Consider the following 19,448-nt stretch of genomic DNA (forward strand, 5'->3'; position numbering starts at 1 on the left):
GAGCTTGTGAGGAGTGTCTGAAATGGGGACAGGCGGGGTGGGGGCGATGCCATCGTGTAGTCTGAGCCCTTACCCTGTGGGATTTGATGCTTTCTCCAGGGGAGATAGTTTTGGAATTGAGTTGAATTATAGGACACTCAATTGGTGTTCTGAGAATTGCTTATTGATGTGGAGAAAGTGCTGTGGTCCTCACCGCCCTGCCCCAACACAGATTGGAACTGAGTCCAGGAACCCAAAAAGAGGGGGTTTTAAGGACTGTCATGGTCTGTAGGGTGCTTCCAGCTCTGTCAGTCTATGGAGCTGTGATCCCATAAATCCTTTTTTTTTTTTTTTTTACATTTATTTATTTTTGAGAGACAAAGACAGAATGTGAACAGGGGAGGAGCAGAGAGAAAAAGAGACACAAAATCCGAAGCAGGCTCCAGGCTCTGAGCTAGCTGTCAGCACAGAGCCCGACGCAGGGCTCGAACCCACGAACTGTAGATCATGACCTGAGCTGAAGTCAAACGCTCAACTGACTGAGCCACCCAGGCGCCCCCCATAAATCCATTTTTGAGGGCAGGACAAAGAAACCAGAGCAGATCCCCACACCCTTGGCTGCCAGTAGGTGTCCAGAGCCCCTCCACTGTGCTTTGGTTTGATACCGGGATTTGGTGCATGTGGGAAGTCTCCATCTTCTGCAGGCTGAAGGAAAGCCGGCATTGCAGAGAGAGGGATTGCCAGGTGCTTCCATGGCCATGAGTTAGGTGCTGACCAAGTTCATGTTCGTGTTCATGTTTCCGTCTTTGAGGGTGGAGGAGGTGTCTGACCTAGCTGTGCCCCACAGAAGTAAGCATGGTGACCAAGACTGAGGCAGAGAGGGGCCCAGCCACTTCCGCTTTCCCAGCTCAGTTGAGGTTAAACAGGAGGACAGGCTGGGTTCAGAAAGGGGGAAACAATACCTTCATTTAACCGAATACCCTTCACAGTGGGTGTGGCAGCACCAGGTTCAGCCTTCCCTTGAAAAACCTCAAAGTTTCTTCTTTAGGGGCCTGTTTCCCAGTGGGAGGGCCAAAGCCAGATCTCCCTGGCCAGGCAATCCACAGACCTGTAAAACAGACCTCTCCAGGATATTGTGATCACCAGCCCTTAGCATACAAAGGGGTAGTTGTGTGCCCACAGGTAGGCCATGTGGCTTTCCCAGAGGGCTGTTCCCAAGGGTGACAGCTGGGGCCACTGCCTGCCCTTTGTTTGCCCTTGATATCAGTTACACTCAAGACAGGTCTGAATTTCCCATTGGTGAGCATGTGCTCTGAGTCCCAAGCCAAACTGTGGAAAATGCTAATATCAGCACCAGTGTTTGATAACCATGGCCTCAAACTCCGGTGAGAAGGTCGGGTCACTGTGGCAGGTAGGGCTGGTGAGGCCTGCCCAGCAAAGGGAGGCACCTAGGAGGGTGTGGGGTGCGGTGTCTGCCTGGGGTGATGGGGTGGTGGGGAGGGCCCTGGGGTCTGTTCTGTCTACAGGGTGAGAGTTCCTTTAATCTCTTCATAGACTTTTAAAACTGCCAATTGAATCTTAATTTGAAGGATCTAAGAGTTAGGTTGTCCGCCCTCTCCCCTTTCTTAGTTTACCAGCCTTAGGATCTAGACTCTCAGAATATAAGAAGACAGAACTTGCAGTTCAAGTTTGCATTTTGAGGCGTTGAGGACTTAACAGGTTATATCAGAGCCCTGGCACAGGAACTGCAAATAGGAAGTTCACTCTCTTGGGGCAAATTGTATTTATACCCCCCCACTCTGCTTTCACCAGTCCATGTTACTCCACTTTGCTTTTGTGAAAGACCTACGTAAGCACCTGTTTTCACTAACCAGTAGAATCCCAAAGAGGATTTTTGCTTTTCCAAAAAGCAAAAACAAGACAAAAAGAGAAGATCATGTTCAGCATTCATTTAGCAGTGAAGCTTCATAGAGGCCGTGTGCACCCTGAGCGAGAGGGGCCCCTCCGAGTGCCTTCCCCAGACGAGATCGGGTGCGTTCAGGGTTGGTATAGTGTAGACTCGGGTGCCTTCCCCAGGAACAACACCCCGCCTCTCAACATCTAGCCACCTTAACTTTGAACTCTGTGTGAGCATATGTGCTTCATCTCCGTTTATTTTGTGCATACATTAGCAATGTGTGCTTTAAGGTATCAGAAAAGCCCTGAGAATGGTTATTTTTTGAGTCTGGGAATGCTCAGAATTTTTTTCCATGTAAACTAATTATAATTGCTCTGTTTTATGCCATTTCAGCTTCTGAAAGGTTTCCAAGGAATACCCTGCTTTCAGGTGGGAGGAGCAGAGCCTGTACTGACCTCCTGCCTTACCTGGGTGTGGCCTGTTGCCCTCTGACCCTACTTAGAAGAGCCACTTGTTTTTTCTGTGGGGCATTTCCATGGCTGTTCATATTTTAAAATATATTTTAAACATTTCTTTGATTGTAATGGACTTCATTAACAGTCATGGGAATGCTAGGGCACCTGTGTGGTTCAGTCGGTTGAGTGTCTGACTTCAGTTCAGGTCATAATCTCACAGTTTGAGCCCTGCATTGGGCTCACTGCTGTCAGCATAGAACTCACTTTGGATCCTCTGTTCCCCCCTCTCTCTGCCCCTCCCCTCCTCTCATGCATGCTTTCTCTCAGAAATAAGTTTATTTATTGTAATGTTTATATTAAAAAAATAGCCACGGGAATGCTTAAGTTGTGGAAATACAAAAGAAAAACGGTCTGCTCAATTTAACAAGGACCCCAGAGGGTTTTGTATCCACTCTAGCTTGAGCTTCTGAGTTTGCAGTTGGGTGATCCAAATTCTGCCGTTAAGTGACTAGAACTGTTTATATCTTTCTGTAGCTAGTTTTTATTAGAAAAAATACTACTTGAGAATTTATTCTGACAAAGTAGAAAATCAATCCAAGAAAGCGGGAAACGTGGAATACAGGACACAGTGGGGAGATAAGAAATGAGCACAACTGTGATTGTGTCTGAATTACTGATGTATGGTGTAGGTGTAGCACGTGTATGCGTGTGTGTGTGCGCGTGCGTGTGAGTTAAATCTAAAACTGCAAATCCGAATGAATGCATATGAGGAAACTGTGAGGGCCCAGAAGGAAGCAAGCGGAAGCATCGGGTGGGACTTGTCTCTCTCTGGTGGAAGATGTTGACTTGCACTTGACTAGACACGGGGTTGTGGGGACACATACATGAATGAATGAGCGCTATGCACGGAAAGGCCGTGGGAAGCACCATCCCAGCAGTTGGCAGGGTCTTCATGAGTGCCGAACCCCTGGACTGGTTGGGGCTGCCGGTCCCCAGCTGGATCTTCAACAGGCTGGGCCCCTCTTCTTTGAATCCTTAACTGTCACCTCCTCGAGAGGCCCTTCCTGGTCTCTGTGAGAGAGCTCTGACCTCCCGGCCCCTGCTGCCCAGTGGATTACGACCTCTGAGTAGATCACCCTCTCTGTACCTCAGTTCTTGTACTTTGTGGCGCTTGTCATTATATGGCGCTCTTGCTTACTTGTTCTCTAGCCGCCTCCCCATCCCAATGGAAAGAAGGTCCTGGTCTGGAGTTTGCCTGTAGTTTTGCAGCACTGAGCACTGTGCCTGATCCATGTTGGATCGCTGGTGAATGTTTGCAGAATGACTGAATGTTTTTACCTCTGGTAGTCTTTCACCATGCACACAGTGCCCTGAGTTACAGCAAAGTTCAGGGATACAGACCTGAATCAGGCTCACGGACCCTCTTTCTAAGCCCTCACAATAGCTTTTGGAGGCAGACAGCATCCCCCTGTTGGCCAGGTGTGGATGCTGAGTGAATGCCGAGTGAGGAAAACCAATGGGGCGTGGAGTGGGCCAGGGCTGAGTGCTGGCAAGGCAGGTGTGGACTGGGCTTTAAGGGCCTCCTCAGGTGCTAGGCTAGTGAGGATTTTGGTGTGAGTGGGGGCTTTGCTGGTGAGGGTGGGATCGGGTGGGCAGAGGAAGTGTGGGGTTCTGTTCAGGACCAGTGAGCAGCTGGCTGGAGATGGCTAGGAGGCCTTTTATGGTGTGGGTCTGACATGCAGGAGGAGGAGGTGAGGGGTGACAGCTGGTCTCCTGGGGTGGAGCACATGAGGCCCTTCAAAGGCAGATGAGGGGCAGCATCGCTTCAGGGGACGATGGGAGGGAGTAGCCAGACAAAGCAGCTCAGAATGAAGAAAGTTCATTTATTTTTGAGAGAGTGGGGGATGGACAGAGAGGAGTACAGAGGATCTGAAGCAGAGAGTGTCAGTCAGTACGGTGACAGCAGAGAGCCTGATGCAGGGTTTGATCTCCATGATCTGAGCCGAAGTCAGACGCTTAACTGACTGAGCCACCCACGCACCCTCTCTGTCTGCCTTTTAAAAAGTCAGATCCCCGGGGCGCCTGGGTGGCTCAGCCGGTTGAGCATCAGACTTTGGCTTTAGTCATGGTCTCGCGGCTCATGAGTTTGAGACCCATGTTGGGCTCTGTACGGACGGTGTGGAGCCTGCTTGAGATTTTCTCTCTCCCTCTCTCTCTGCTCCTCCCCCATTTGCTTGCACTCTCTCTCTCTCTCACACACAGACACAGACACAGACACACACACACACACACACACACACACACACTAAATAAACCTTCAACAAAAAAGGCTGATGGAGAAAGACGAAGGGCGCTTGGGGACAGCTGCATTTCCATGGGAGAGGAGCTTGAAGGTGGCCCTGGTGTTGGTAGAGCAAGCTTCCCAGCGCTGGGGCTCAGCGGGAGCTCGGCCGAGGTGCAGCTTCCCTGCCACCTCCAGCTGCTCTCCTGGGAAGCCCCTCAGAGCAGCAGTGCTCCTTTAGCCTCGCGGGCCTGCTACCCCCTGTCTTCCTCTCATGGGAGTGCCTGGATTCGCACAGGGTCCCCTCCTGCCCGTGGTCCACATGGCTCTCATTCCTCCAGCTGGCAACAGGCAGCTTAGGAGAGGTACCTGCAGCGATGGAAGGGTGGTCTGTGACAGGACGCTGGCAGACCACCCTGGAGGGAGTGTTGGCATTGTCTGGAGGCCAGGAGGCTGTTGTGCCTGTCCAGGGATGGGCATTACTGAATGGGCCTGGGGCCACGGGGCCCATGGATCTGGATAGGTGAGACAGGGCAGCCCGGGGTGGACAGATAGGTGGGCTGAAACTCCCCCACGAGGTTACCCCTAGAAGATGGCGACATCATGGGCAGACACCCAAGGGTTCCTGGTCATGACTTCCAGGCTCCGCACTGGGGACACGCCTGTCTTCAGGCCCAAAGGGGCCTGCTGGTGTGGCTGTGGGTGGGCCTGGGCTGGTGTGTGAGGCAGTACAGGGATGGAGCAGGAGGTGTGGGCCTGCTCGACAGGCTTTCTGGCTTATCAATGATGCACTGCCTTCATGTTCTCTCAAAAGGTATGACCCAAGGCACAACCGCTGGTTCCAGATCCAGTCCCTGCAACAGGAGCATGCCGACCTGTGTGTGTGTGTCGTGGGCAGGTACATCTACGCGGTGGCAGGCCGCGACTACCATAATGACCTGAATGCTGTGGAGCGTTACGATCCCACCACCAACTCCTGGTCTTACGTGGCCCCACTCAAGAGGGAGGTAAGGAAGCCCCTCCAAGAGGGGCCTTCTGCCCGCTTTCCTTCCACGGTGTGCAGAGCGAGTGTGTGGCCAGGCCGGGGAACCAGGCCCAGGAGTACCTCTGAAGACTCTGCACTATGATTGGGGCAGGGGACCCCTGAGGTTCAGCCACCCCCTGAGGAGACCCTTCCCAAGTCTGCCTCAGACTCTGCTCCCCAGAATTTCACCCCCATCTGGGTCTTGCCACCTTGCTCCAGGAAGCTGCTTTAATCCTGCAATTCAAACGAGGACAGAAGCCTTCCCCTTATCTGTCCTGTAGCACAGTTGAGCTGAGCTGGGACATGTCCAAAGATGTTAAACAGGAAGGACTCTGCCATAGAGGAAGGCACTGGAGCCTCAGACTTCTACAAGCCTCCTGGAGGGTGGGGCCTTTGTAAAGCCAGAAAACCATTTTAGAAGTCATATTTCATATGTATTCATTTGTTTTTTTAAATCATGTGCATCCTACATAGTAGCTTGGTTCCAATTTGAAGATGTGTAAAATGTGGTCGTTGTGCAAAGCGGTGCTTTAGGGATATGCCTGTCTTTGTTATGGACTTGGGTATTGGGACTCTGGCCCCAAAACCAGGCATGAGATCCCAGGGCAAGGAAGAGGCTCAGTGATCCAAGTCCCATGTTTTGGGTTCTACCTCAGAGCAGGGTAGGCACCCTTCCTGTATTGGCATTATAATTTGAGGAGCACCTTCGATGGCCCAGGCTGCCTCTGGTCATCTCTGAGCCCTCTAGTGGCAGCAGATGGTGTGGGGACACACGCAGGGCTATTTTCCATGTTCTGCCTTAAGAGCTCCTGCCTTTCTGAAGCTCTTTTCCAAACCTCCCCTGTTTATCTCCCACCTCTCTCCAATTCCCCCAGGGCTGTAGACTTTGACCTCTGGGGGCTGAGGGTCTCCCTGGTGGGCCCAGCTCTTTTCCATGGCCCATGAGGCCTCTGACGCTGGGGGTGGGAGGGTCCCACTGTAGTTCCTCCCAGTGTAGAAAAGCTGGCTGGCACCTTGCTCCTCAGCTTCTTTGGGGAAGGAAGCCCCTTTGGTGAGGTACTTGCTACCCTCATTCTGGAGAAAGGAAAAGATTTTGCATGGGAAAGATCAGGGGGTCCTTGAGACCTGATGGACACCTGAATTCTGTTCTGGAAAGGAGTGAGTGGGAATGGGGGGGCGGATAATGGGCTCCAGAGGTTCTTTGTTTGGGGGTTGCCTGGTGAAGCTGCAGTTCTCTAACGTGGCCACAGAGGGGCAGCCTCGACCTTCAACCAGCTTCTCCCCAGAATGTCGGTGTTCCTTCCTTCATACTGTTCATTCAGCTACTGTTTATTAAGCACCTACCATATGCCATGCCCTGGGGATCCAGTGGTGATAAAAAATAAGAAAAGATTTCACACACACACACACACACACACACACACACACACACACACATCATGGTGCTTACAACCTAATAGGAGAGAGCTCTCTTAACCACTAAACAAATCACCAAAGTAACTGTCTATTGTGCTAAGTGTGTTGAAGGAAATTGAGAGTTGAGCTCAGCATTGCTCAGGGAGAGGGCTCTGGCGGGACTCACCCGGAAATACAGTTTGGGGATGGCCCAAGCGAGGAGATGTTGATTAGACCAGGGTCTAAAGGAAGCACCTATTGGGAGAGGGAAAAGGAGCTCCCGGGCCAGGAGGGTGACTTGCCAGTTCTGAATAAAGAGGGCATGAGAAGGGATTGAAGAGACGAGGGTAGAGGGGAACAGCCCCTGAGCCATCGGGTGGTCCAGGTAAGGGCTACTTTGGCTTGTGATAGGGTGGACGCCATGGGGAAGGAGGGAGATGGGCAGGTTCGAGGTATAGTTTGGAAGTAACCTGACCAGATTTGCTGGTGTATCAGATGTTAGGAAGTGAAAGGGGATAGATCATGGAAGATGCCCAGGCTCCAGGTTTGAGCACCTGGGCTGCTGACCAAGAAGACAAATGGGTTTGGGAATGAAAAAGAAAAAGAAAGGTTCCATCTAGAACATGATAAATATTCCAATTGGAAATGTCAGTTTGGCACTAAAAGGCAAGCTCAACGGAGTGGTCATCCAGGAAATAGAAATATGGAGTGTTGTCAGGACATGACAGTGTGCACAGGAAGAGTTGTGATCAGCTCAGAGGAGCAGGGCTGATGAGAGGGCTATGGAGGGGTGGCTAGGGAGGTATATGGGAAGGCTGCCAGAGAGCAGGGCACTTTCTCCTGTGAGCAGAGGGGGCCCACAGGTCCTGGAGAAGGCAGCTATGCAGTCCATATTGCCAGCTCAGAACCCACACTCAGGCATAGCAAATGACTGAGAGAAAAGGCTGTTACAGAGTCCCATCCGTTTGTCATATCCTCTCACCTGTTTCTTAGGGACCCTCATAATGCCGAGTCCCACCAGTGTGGCATCACTAAGAACTGGTTGCTGACATGCTCCCAATAGACATGATCTCTACTCACTTAAAAACCTCTCCCCGAGAAGTCACACTTCTAGGAAGATAGGGTAGATGTGTTCTTCCCAATTCCCTCTGCTAAGTACAACTCAAAACTCTGGACATTACACATAAACTTAAGACTCAGAATGGCTGAGAGAAGGCAGTCCAGCTAGGGATCTCAAGAACTGAAGACAACACCGCATACTAACATGTTCCCTGGGTTTTCTTTTTTGCCTCATATATCTGAGACTTGTAAGTAAAGAGGTTGACAGCTGGTAACACCAATGGGAAGCAGGCTTCAGTGAACATATGAAATGATGATACTGTGAACAACTCTACACGTGTAAACTTGATTACAGATGAAATGGACCAGTTCCCCCCAAAATACAACCTAACACAACTGACTCAAAACTTGAATAGCCCTATACCTGGTAAGAAAATTGAATTTCCTAGAGAGAAATGTGCAGGCCTAGGTAGTTTTACTGAAGAATTCAACTAAACATTGAAAGAAGAGTTAACACCAAATCTGTATCAGTATTTTTTCCAGAAAATAGAAGAGGAGGGAATACTTCCCAGGTCATCTTATGAGGTTAATATTGATAGCAAAACCAGACAAAGACAATACCAAAAAAAGACAGATCTCTCAAAAATGTACAATAGCCTTCACTAAATGTTAGCTAATAGAATTAAACCCCATCAATAAATACATGACCAAATGGAGTTGATTGCAGAGATGGGAGGCGAATTCCATATTTGAAATTTAATCAGTGCATAATTGACCATGTTAAAAATCATGTGATCATATCAGTCAAAGAAGAAAAAGGATTTGATAATATTTTGCATCCATTCATGACCAAACTCAAAAACTTAGAATAACGATGTTTTTCTTCAACTTGAAGAATATCTATAAAAATCCTACTGCTAGTATTGTGTTTAATGGTGAAAGACTGAATTGACTACTCTTTCCTAAGTTGGGGAGCAGGGCAAGGATGTCTGTTCTCACCACTCCTATTCATCATAGTTCTGGAGCATCTAGCCAGGGAAACATGACAAGAAAAGAAAATAAAGACATGCAGATTGAAAAGAGAAATAAAACTGACCCTACAGATGAATAAATTATCAAAAATCTAAAGGAATATACAAAAAAAAATCCTAGCACTAATAAGTGAGTTCAGTAAAATTGCAGAATATAAGCATAAAAAAATCAATTGTGGGATGCCTGGGTGGCTTTGTTGGTTAGGTGTCCGACTTTGGCTCAGGTCATGATCTCACTGTCCGTGAGTTTGAGCCCTACGTCAGGCTGTGTGTGTTGACAGCTCGGAGCCTGGAGCCTGCTTTAGATTCTGTATCTCTTTCTGTCCCTTCCCTGCTCATGCTCTGTCTCTCTGTCTCCCTCAGTCTTAAAAAGAAAAAAAGATTAAAAAGATTTTTTTAAACCACTTGCATTGTTGTATATTAGCAACGAACATATGGACACTGAAATTATAAAGATAATATTATTTACAATTGCTCAAAAAAATGAAGTACATAGGTATACATTTAACTACACTTACAGAATTGCTATGCTGAAAAGTATAAAATGCTAATGGAAGAAATAAAAGAAGATGTAAGTGAGTGGGGAGACATACCATGTACATGGATTGGAAAACTCAAATAATAAAGATGTCACTTCTTCCCATATCAATATATGGTATTTAACTCAATTCCTATCAAAATCCAGCAACGGTTTAGATATAGATGAGGCTATTCTGAGATTCATACAGAAGGCAAAGGACCTAGATACCTCCATTGTGTAAAAGAATAAAGTGGGAAGAATCAATCTGCCTAATTTCAAGACTTACTACATAGTTACTATGGTAGTCATGACCATGATATTGGCAGAGGGATAGACAAGTGGAACAGAATGGAGAACCCACAACAGATCCACACAAATAGGCCCATCTGAATTTTGACAAAGGTGCAGAAGCAAGTGAATGGAGGAAAGATAACCTTTCAACAAATTATGCTGGAGCAGTTGTACATCTATAGGCAAAGAAAGTGAACATCAACCTAAGTCTCATACTTTATACAAAAATTAACTCAAATGGTTTATGGGCTTAGATGTAAAATGTAGAGCTGTATTTAGTGGGGAAAGTAGAGAAGTAGAAGAAAATCTTTGGGATTTGCCTAGGGCTAGGCAATGAGGACTTGGACTTGATCCCCAAAACATGAGCTATAAAAAGAAAAATTGATAAAGTGGACTACATTAAAAGTACAGAGGGGCGTACAGATGGCAAACAAGCACATGAAAAGATTTGCAACATCATTAGCCATTAGGGAAGCTCATATTAAACTCATGGTGAGAAAACCACCCATCAGAATGACTCGAAGAAGAAGAAGAAGAAGAAGAAGAAGAGGAAGAGGAAGAGGAAGAGGAAGAAGAAGGAGAGGAGGAAGAAGAGGAAGAGGAAGAAGAGGAAGAACGGCTAAGAAATGGCAGCACCCAGTGCTGGTGAGGATGCAGAGCAGCTGGGTTGCTCATACATTGTTGGTGGGAATGTAAAATGGCACACCTACACTGGGAAAGAACTTCACAATATCTTTAAAAAAAGTTGACTTCCAACTATCTTGGGCATTTTTCCCAGAGAAATGAAAATTTTGTACACAAATATTTATATCAATTTATTGGTAACAACCAGAAATTGGGGAGGCGGAAGTAGGTATGATTATAAATTGGCAACAGGAGGGATCCTAATGGCAGCAGAAATGTCCTGTGTCTTGACTGTGTCAACGTTAGCGTCCTGGTTGTGTTTGTTGTGCGACAGTTATACTGGCTTTTACCGTTGGGGAGTTTGGGTAAAGGGTACATGGAATCTGTATTATTTCTTACAACTACATGTGTGCACTTACTTCAAAATGAAAAGTTTAATTTATAAAAACACCAAAGGGGTGCCTGGGTGGCTCAGTCGGTTAAGTTTCCGACTTTGGCTCAGGTCATGATCTCACGGTTCATGGGTTTCAACCCCGCGTCACGCTCTGTGCTGACAGCTAGGAGCCTGGAGCCTGTCTTCAGATCCTGAGACTTCTCTCTCTGACCCTCCCCTGCTCACACGCTGTCTCTCTCTCTCTCTCTCTCTCTCTGTCTCTCTCTCTCTCTCAAAAATAAATAAAAACATTTTAAAAAATAAAAAATAAATAGAAAAGCACCAAAACACCAAAACCTCCCCAGACCCCTACCATTGATGGAAGAAGATCCAGACCCTCGGTACATGTCCTGCCCACTGCTGTGTCCCCTGTCCTCCACCCTGTCCACCTCTCCAGCCCTTTGCTGTGTCACCACACAATCTGAATGTTAGTGACCAGCTCTGTAACATAAACACTGGGGCTTCCACACTCCATGGGGCTCCTCTGTCCCTAAAAGACACAGTGCTGTGCCTTGGGGCCCATGGGCCCAGCATGGAAGGCCTTGCTGGGGATGGGTGGAGTGAGTGGGTATGAAAGAGGAGGTCCTGGATGAGGTAGGGACCAGTGAGAGGAGTCTGGCTGGGCAGGGAGGAGAGCCTCTGCCAGGGTGCATGCACAAGGCTGGGGACCAAAATCAAAAGCAGGGTGGTGTATTTTCTTCCTCTACATGTAACTGTCACTGAAATGGCATTATTCTTTGTTTTGATTTTGCATCTCACTTTTTTCCTCATCATGTCATTAGATATTAATTGTGAACAGATTTTGAAAGTGGGGTCAGCAGGCCTGGAGGATTGGCTGGCCATTGGGAGTCAGGGAGAGGTAGAGGGCATGAGTGTGGGTCAAGTGGTCCCAGAATTGCTCTCTCTTCTTCTGTGTCTGGCTCTGAAAGCTGTGCTTTGATTGCTCTGAGACCCTATGCAGACATTCCCTTTAGGCGCAAGGGAAGGACGGAGATTTTGTCACCTTTGGGTCCACAGACTGTCCCCTGTTGGGGTAAGGTCGGGGAGAGTAACTAGGACTTTATCAGGGAGTGTGAGGTGGAAGTTGGACACTCCAGAAGGCACGGGGCAGCTGATGGAGTATGAGTGGCCTTGGCGAGGGCTCCTGGTTGCCCTCCCTCACAGCCCTCTTGCCTCCTTCCCGTCCTCCCCGGTTCTCTTGGTGGTCCTGAGCAGGTGTATGCCCATGCGGGCGCCTCGCTGGAGGGGAAGATGTACATTACCTGTGGCCGCAGAGGGGAGGACTACCTAAAGGAGACGCACTGCTATGACCCAGACAGCAACTCCTGGCACAGCCTGGCAGATGGACCCGTGCGGCGGGCCTGGCATGGCATGGCCACCCTCCTGGACAAGCTGTATGTGATCGGGGGCAGCAACAATGATGCTGGGTACAGGAGGGACGTGCACCAGGTGAGCAGAGGCGGGCCGCCCACCTACACATTATTCCCGTCCCTTTTAATTGTTATGGATGAAAAATTAATTGCAATGTGTTTGCTTTTTTTAAAAATAGACTATTTATTAAAATTTATTTATTTATTTTGAGAAAGAGAGAAAATGGGGAAGAGGTAGAGAGAGGGAAAGACAGAATCTCAAGTAGGCTCTGTGCTGTTAGTGCAGAGCCAGACTCAGGTCTCGAAGTCACAAACTTTGAGATCATGACCTGAGCCAGGATCAGAGTTGGACGCTTTAAGCCACCCAGGCGCCCCACAGACTTTGTTTTTTTATAGTGGTTTTAGGTTCTTGGCAAAATTGAGCAGAAGATACAGAGGTTTCCCATATACCCCCATCCCTGCACACATGGTTTCCCCACTATCAACATCCTCCACCAGAGAGACATTTGTTACAGTCCATGACCCTATGGTGACATGTTCTTGCCCCAAGTCCATGGTTTACATTAGGGCTCCCTCTTGGTGGTATACATTCTATGGGTTTGGATGAATGACATGTATCCACCATTATAGTATCATACAGGGTACTTTCATTTCTTTTTATTATTAAAAACATTAAGTGTAAAATTAATATAACCACATTGCAGAACGATTAAATAATGGATAAGGGAAAAGCACCCATAAATCTAGTTCAGTGCCAATATTTTTTAGCCCTACTGATGCATAGTTTCCACCTAATTGTAGGTAAAGAGCATTCCATTCTGTTTCTGGCTGAAGTTTGTTATGGCTCTTTTCCAGTTTAATTCTTGATCTCCATAGACACATCTACCCCGATGGCTCTGCAGAATTCTGTCATGTTGATTCATCATTTGGATTGGTAATATTTCCTTTGCTAATATTTGCTTTGTAGAGCTTTTCGGATATTTTGGATTATTTACTTAGGTGAGAGCCATTCTTCTCAAAGAGTGGTCCCAGACCACCAGCATCCACATCACCTGGAAACTTGTTAGCAATGCACGTTCCCAGGCCCCACGCCAGACCCATTGAATTGGAAGCTCGGGGGCAGGGCTCAGCAAATCTGTTTTAATAGGCCCTGAGTGGTGAGAACCCCTGGGCTGCAGTGCATTAGTTTCCTATTGCTGCCATGACAAATCACCACCAACTAAATCACTTAAACAAAATAAGCAAGTGTATTCTTACAGTTTGTATTCTGAAGTCGGATTCAGTTTCACCAGGCTAACATCCAGGTGTCATCAGGGCATCTGTCCTTTATAGAGGCCCTCGGGGAGAAGCTGGCTCCTTGCTCACTCAGGTTATCAGAATTCAGTTCCCTGCATTTGTAGAACTGAGGTCCCTGTTTCTCTGCTGGCTGTCAGCTAAAGGCCCTTCTTGGCTTCTGGCGGCCTCTGCATTCCCTGGAATGGGGCTGCTTCATCCCCAGCCAGCAATGGCCAGGTTGTCCTTTGACTTCTCTCCTGTTAGACTCCCCCCCCCTCTCCTTTCAAAGACTCGTGCAATTAGGTGGGTCCACCCAGAAAACCTAAGGTAACCTTCCCATCTCAAGGTCCAAACCCTTAAGCATGTTTGCCAAGTTCCTTTTGCCATGTAAAGTAACTGTCACAGGTTTTAGAGATTTAGGGCATGGGCATCTTTGGAGGGTCACTTTCCTGCCAACCACAGCTGGAGAACCAAGTGTGATTATTAAGTCTAAAAGATAAGATTTTTGTGGCTCTTAGTACCTATTGCCAAATAGCTGTCCTGGAATGTCAGACAAATGCGCAGTAGTATGGCTTCATTAGACATTTTCCAGCACTGGGTCCTGTGATTTTTCTCTCCCCAGTGGGTGCTGGTTGTCAGGGACAAATTTAACTCCTGCTTTACATTTCTTGGGTTATTAGTAGGCTGAACATTTCCCCACGTATTTGTTTACTGTTTGGGGTAATTTTGGAGGCATGAGAACATTGCTGGTCATCTCGAGTCAGCAAGTTAACTATTTCCACATTTTATCTGCACTTCCCTCTGGTGTTGGGTGCTATGGGTGGGGAGGAGTTACTCGGGGTCCCTGTCCTCCATCAGTTTCCTTGGCACTTCTCATCAAGTCAGTTCCTGAGACCTTGGAGAAGACAGCATGCCAGTATACCAACCGGGAGATGTCCACACGCCTGGGGCCACAGGCTGGCTGAGGGCCCTGGAGGCAGGACAGAGCCAACTCATGGACAGGACATTTTGACCCTGGCCCCAGACTCTTTCTCCAGGGGAGCCGGGTTTACACACAGCCTGGCTGCCTCCCTCAGCCTTGGTATGAATCCAGGGCCTGGCTAAGAGTGACACTTTGCCCAGCTGGCTCAGGATGAACTGGCAGCTCCGTCACAGCAGGTGTCCAGTTTTACTCTGACCTTGGCTTTGCAGGTGGCCTGCTACAGCTGCACCTCTGGGCAGTGGTCGTCCGTCTGCCCGCTCCCAGCTGGGCACGGTGAGCCTGGCATCGCCGTGCTGGACACCAGGATCTACGTGCTGGGTGGCCGCTCGCACAACCGCGGCAGCCGCACAGGCTATGTGCACATCTACGACGTGGAGAAGGACTGCTGGGAGGAGGGGCCGCAGCTGGACAACTCCATCTCCGGCCTGGCAGCCTGTGTGCTCACGCTGCCCCGCTCTCTGCTCCTCGAGCCGCCCCGTGGGACCCCTGACCGCAGCCAGGCCGACCCGGACTTTGCCTCCGAGGTGATGAGCGTGTCTGACTGGGAAGAGTTTGACAACTCAAGTGAGGACTAGGGCTCTGGCACCTGGTGTCAGAGGGAAGGTGGTGAGAGCTCTGAGGGTAGTGGGTCCCCAGGCGGCCCATTCTGCCGGCACTGTCTGCTTGCCAGCTCCTGCCACCCATCCTTCACACCAGCCTGCCTGCCGGCCCATAGCAGTTACTTGGGGAGCTCTGCAGACTGGTGGGTGTAATTACCCTACATTGGGGAATGCTTGCAGAGGGCTCTGGTTCTCTGGAGGAGTTGACTGGGCCCGCTCCTCCTCAGCGTGGACAGTGTGTGGCGTCACCAGCTGTCTTGGCTTCCCCAGTCCCTGGTTCTAGTTCCTGCTGGGCTGAGAAGGCACCCTTCTCCAAGGAGACCTGGGGACTGGCCTCACAGGTGAGGGGGCTGAGGCATATTGCGCCCCCTCCTGTGGGCAGGGAGGGGTGGAATGAACCTGGCATCCAGGGGTTTGAGCTATTTGTAATAGCTTGCAGCTCCCAAGGCCTGGAGAGGGAACAGATACATAGAATTGCCCAAAACTGGTTCTAGTAAAAAAAGGTCCTCTACAGCTGGGCTTTTCTGACCCTATGTTGTTGACAAATGAAATAAATCCTCTTACAAAAGGTGTGAATTGCTTTTCTGTGGCCATGGCCGCACTCCTTTCATAGCCTGTGCAAGCCTGCCCCACCGGGCTTCCCAGTGTCAGAGCTGCTGAGTGGCAGTGGGAGGCCAGGACCCCCCCTCTGAGGGAGAAGCACAGGACACCCCCGGCTAGCAAGGCTGTTACGGGGAAACCTGGAAACCTTCTCCCTGGTCTGCTGACAGGTGTTCGCCCAGCCTGCTGGAGCACCTTCTCTGGTGAGGTGCTCTTCTCTATGAACCTCAGTCCAGCTCAATTAGCAATCCTGTGGCCCCAAGTAAAGCCCAGCTTGACATTGAGGAAACAGCCCCCTGCCTGGGGAGGGTGGCCCAGTCACAATAGGCTCCTGCCCCCCGTTTGTTGGATCTGAGTGTGGCTGGGATAGGAAGGGAGAGCTGCATTTCCTGTAGGTTCACTAGCTAGCTGAGTTTCTAGCACATGGTCTCTAGGGTCATGCTGCTACAGTTCCCATCAGAACTTTCTGGGCCACCACTGAATGGGCTGGGCTTCTAGCACCAGCCTGGCTTCTCCACAGTCGAGCTTCCAGCTGAACACCCTTACCACCTACCACAGTTTCTGTACTTGCAAACTCCCAACAGCAGGCCTTCCTGCTGGCAACACCCTGCTGGTGACCTGTGACTTCCCAAGTCTCCCGGGCAGAGCATGGGGACAATTGGGTCTTCTTTCTGTACCCCAGTGCCTTGCTCAGAGCTTGTGGCAGTTGGCACCCTGTCATGGATGGAGGAGAGCAGAGAGTGTGTGCTACTTGAGGAGGAAAAGGGTAGGATCCAGATACCCTAAAGATTTTGGGGTGTGGGGGGAGGCCGATGGGAGTTGCTGTCTGCCACCCAACATCATACATATGATCTTCCTAGCTGTCTTTTAGAGCTTGGGTACCCCTGTGGAAATATGGCCCCAATCCCTAACCCCAACATGATCTCATGCCCTTACCTAGTGTTGACCCTAATGGGTCACTTCCAATGGGACAGGATGGCCACATTCTTCAGTGTCCTCTCCCCTGCTCCTTGAGGGGCTCACAGTAGAGACCAGCATTTCCTGTCTCTGCCACTACCTTGCAGGCCAGGGCAGCAGTTCCTGCAGACCCCAGAGTTTCTGAAGGAGAAGCACCAGAAATGCCTATGCCCCTCCAGAGTGTCCCTTGCTGGTTCCATCTCCCCACCCAGAGCCCACCCAGAGCCATCAAGGTGCGGCCACAGCTTTGTAAGAGACCACTGCTCTGTGGGGGAGGAAAGGAGGATCTGTGAGGCCCTGTGGAGCATGGGATGGGGTAGACACGAGTCCTGAAAGGAGTCTCACCACTGTCCCATGTGGAGGCATTCATGGTTATCCACCCCCCACCCCTGGCACCTCCTGTCTCAGGACCTAGGCAGCCTGGACTCTCCAGCTTGGGAGGCTCTCAGAGAGGACCAGCATCCACATCTTCACTCGGCTCAATGCTCCTCCCTCCCTGCCTGCAGAATCCTCACCCTCTCAAGTACCCCCTGGAGAAGCCATCCTGGGTGGAATGGGTAGGCCCATGCTCCGGACCCCATGGTGTGTCTTGTGTGGTTGTTAGTCCATGCATGCCTGTGAACCTACAGCTTCCACGTGGCACCAGGCCAGCTGTAGGGATGGTCATTCACCTGCACTTCTCCATATCCTGATGGGGGGTGGTGGCAGCTGGGACAGCCACATGCCCTGCACTTGACACCTGAACTTGGCATCAACTAGGAAGTGGCCATGATGGGACATGTGTAGGGGACTGTGGGTCTTGAGTGATATGAAGCTAGGGACAGTCCTGTGGGCAGTGGGGTGGTGGAGGCAGCCAGATGTGATTAGAAATACTACTGTGGGTGATACACTGATGGGTAGGTAGAGATTTGAGACATTCGTGAAGTCCTGGTGATGGCATGGATTTCCCAGAGGTGGGAATTGGGGGGTGGCAAGCAGTTCTGAGAGAAGGATGATGAGAAGAGGATGGAGTTTGGGGTGCCTGTCCATGAACTCCATCCAGCCGGCGTGAGTGCCTGAAGCCCTGGGGCTTTTGCCTCTCAAGCCAGGAGCTGGGCAGACCCTGCAGCCACATGGGCCTCTCATGGCCTCTGTTGCTGGCCCGCTACAGGGCCTCCGTGGGAAGGGCCCCAGCACTGAGAGGGTGCTGCTGAGGTCAGGGCCGTGCCCAGGCAGAGCTGCCCACAAGTGGCCAGCCTGTTTACTTGTCCCCAAGAAGTGTTTGCATTTGTGATCTCAGGGGTGCAACTTCCTCCCTTCCTCTGGCCTCCTTCCTTCACTAGCAAGGCTGAGGGAAGGGCCCCAACCCCCGAAGGTCCCTACCCTGCTCTTCCTATCCCATCCTCCTCCGGCCTGCCCTGAACACGGTTCTCCCTCCCAGCCAGCCTGGTGATGCCCACAGTCTTGGGCCTTTCAGTGGCCATGGTTCCAAGTCTCTCCGTTGGCCCACCTTCCACTCTGATCATCTCCACGTAAGTGAGGAAGGACACTGCCTCTCTCTCCTCAGGGAGCCTGTATTCAGCCTGCTCTTCAAGAGAAGGCAGGTGTCCCCTCCTGCACAGATCCTCCCATCAACTCCCAAGCCTGCAAAAGACAAGCTCATCTTTGCTGGACCTGGACCCCCTTTTGTTCCACCCCCAGGCTTGTCCACCTTTACTGTTCCATGGGCCCTGGGATTGGGTCTGTCCCCCAGAGCACTTGCCACCCCTCTGCTTCCCAGGCCCAGATTTCCCCTTCCTCCCTGTCCCCCTAGGCCCTGTTCCTCTCAACTCTCCCCGCCCCCCCCTCCACCCAACTGCCCCTGCTGCCCCTGCTCTGTTCTATGCTGTCACCCCACGCGCTTCCTGATGCAGGAGTCCCTAGGCCTTCACCTTTGACTCCATCTTTTGGATTTCTCCGCTGGTGATCCAATAGCCTTCTCAACTAGAATTTTTTAACCAGGCTCCCCTTTCACCCCTGAAAGGGGATTGCAAGGTCTCAGTCCTGGAATACTCCCGTCTCCTCCCTCTGCCTTCGTCCCCATCTGCATTTGCATCTACCTTCTATCCGAGCCCACTGCTGGGCCATGCTACCTTTCGGGCATCTGTGCAGTCCGTACTTACGAAGACACCGGTTGCCCAGGCCTCAAGGCCAGACCGAGTCTACCCGTAGGCCTCATGCATCCTGTTCCGGTGTCCTCTACAGGCTTTGGACCGAGGTGAGCGGAAGGAGCCAAGAGAACAGCCCAGCTCTACAAGAGCTTTGCGTCGGGGACCAAAGTGGCCAACTTGTGGCCTTGACCCGGGCAGTCTTCGGGCTGGCCTTTCTCGGTCGGTTCCGAGGTCCTGGGGGCCGACGGAGCTTCCGTGAGTCGCGTCCTCATCCCTCACCCTCTTTCCCACCCCGGGCCTGGCTGCGCATTGAGCACGCAGGGTCAGCTTCTCTGGTGGGTGGTAGGAGAGGGAGCGGAAAGGCTCGCGGACAGGGGATTCCTGGGGCGCCCCCACCCCCGCCCCGGCCCCTCCCTCTTTCAAAGCTCCGCGGGCCTCCTCCAAGTTCGCCCCCAAGTTTGCTAGCGGCCGCGTGGGGGCGGGGGCCGCGCGGAAGGGCGGCAGCGCGGCCAGAGGGTGGGGTCTGGCGCGCGGGGCGGGCGCTGCT

General features: G+C 50.7%; 2 protein-coding genes across 5 annotated transcripts in view; both read left to right on the plus strand.

Moving 5' to 3' along the window:
* Nucleotides 1-15,787, plus strand: part of KLHL22 (kelch like family member 22) — a 38,090-nt gene extending 22,303 nt beyond the window's left edge. For 2 of the 4 annotated variants that reach the window (XM_029922413.1, XM_029922414.1), the window contains exons 5-7: nucleotides 5,427-5,619; nucleotides 12,205-12,438; nucleotides 14,826-15,787. In XM_029922413.1, the coding sequence (XP_029778273.1) occupies nucleotides 5,427-5,619; nucleotides 12,205-12,438; nucleotides 14,826-15,191 (793 nt within the window). In that variant the 3' untranslated portion in view covers nucleotides 15,192-15,787. The other 2 variants (XM_029922415.1, XM_029922416.1) reach the window with 2 other exon arrangements.
* Nucleotides 15,788-18,233: 2,446 nt separating this feature from the next.
* The window catches only part of SCARF2 (scavenger receptor class F member 2), a 13,098-nt gene continuing 11,883 nt past the window's right edge, over nucleotides 18,234-19,448 (plus strand). The window contains exons 1-3 of the mRNA XM_029921593.1: nucleotides 18,234-18,283; nucleotides 18,996-19,156; nucleotides 19,327-19,417. Coding sequence (XP_029777453.1) covers nucleotides 18,234-18,283; nucleotides 18,996-19,156; nucleotides 19,327-19,417 — 302 coding nt within the window. The remainder of the gene's footprint in view (nucleotides 18,284-18,995; nucleotides 19,157-19,326; nucleotides 19,418-19,448) is intronic.

This window comes from Suricata suricatta, chromosome 14 (assembly GCF_006229205.1).
Source record: "Suricata suricatta isolate VVHF042 chromosome 14, meerkat_22Aug2017_6uvM2_HiC, whole genome shotgun sequence".
Classification (NCBI taxonomy): domain Eukaryota; kingdom Metazoa; phylum Chordata; class Mammalia; order Carnivora; family Herpestidae; genus Suricata; species Suricata suricatta.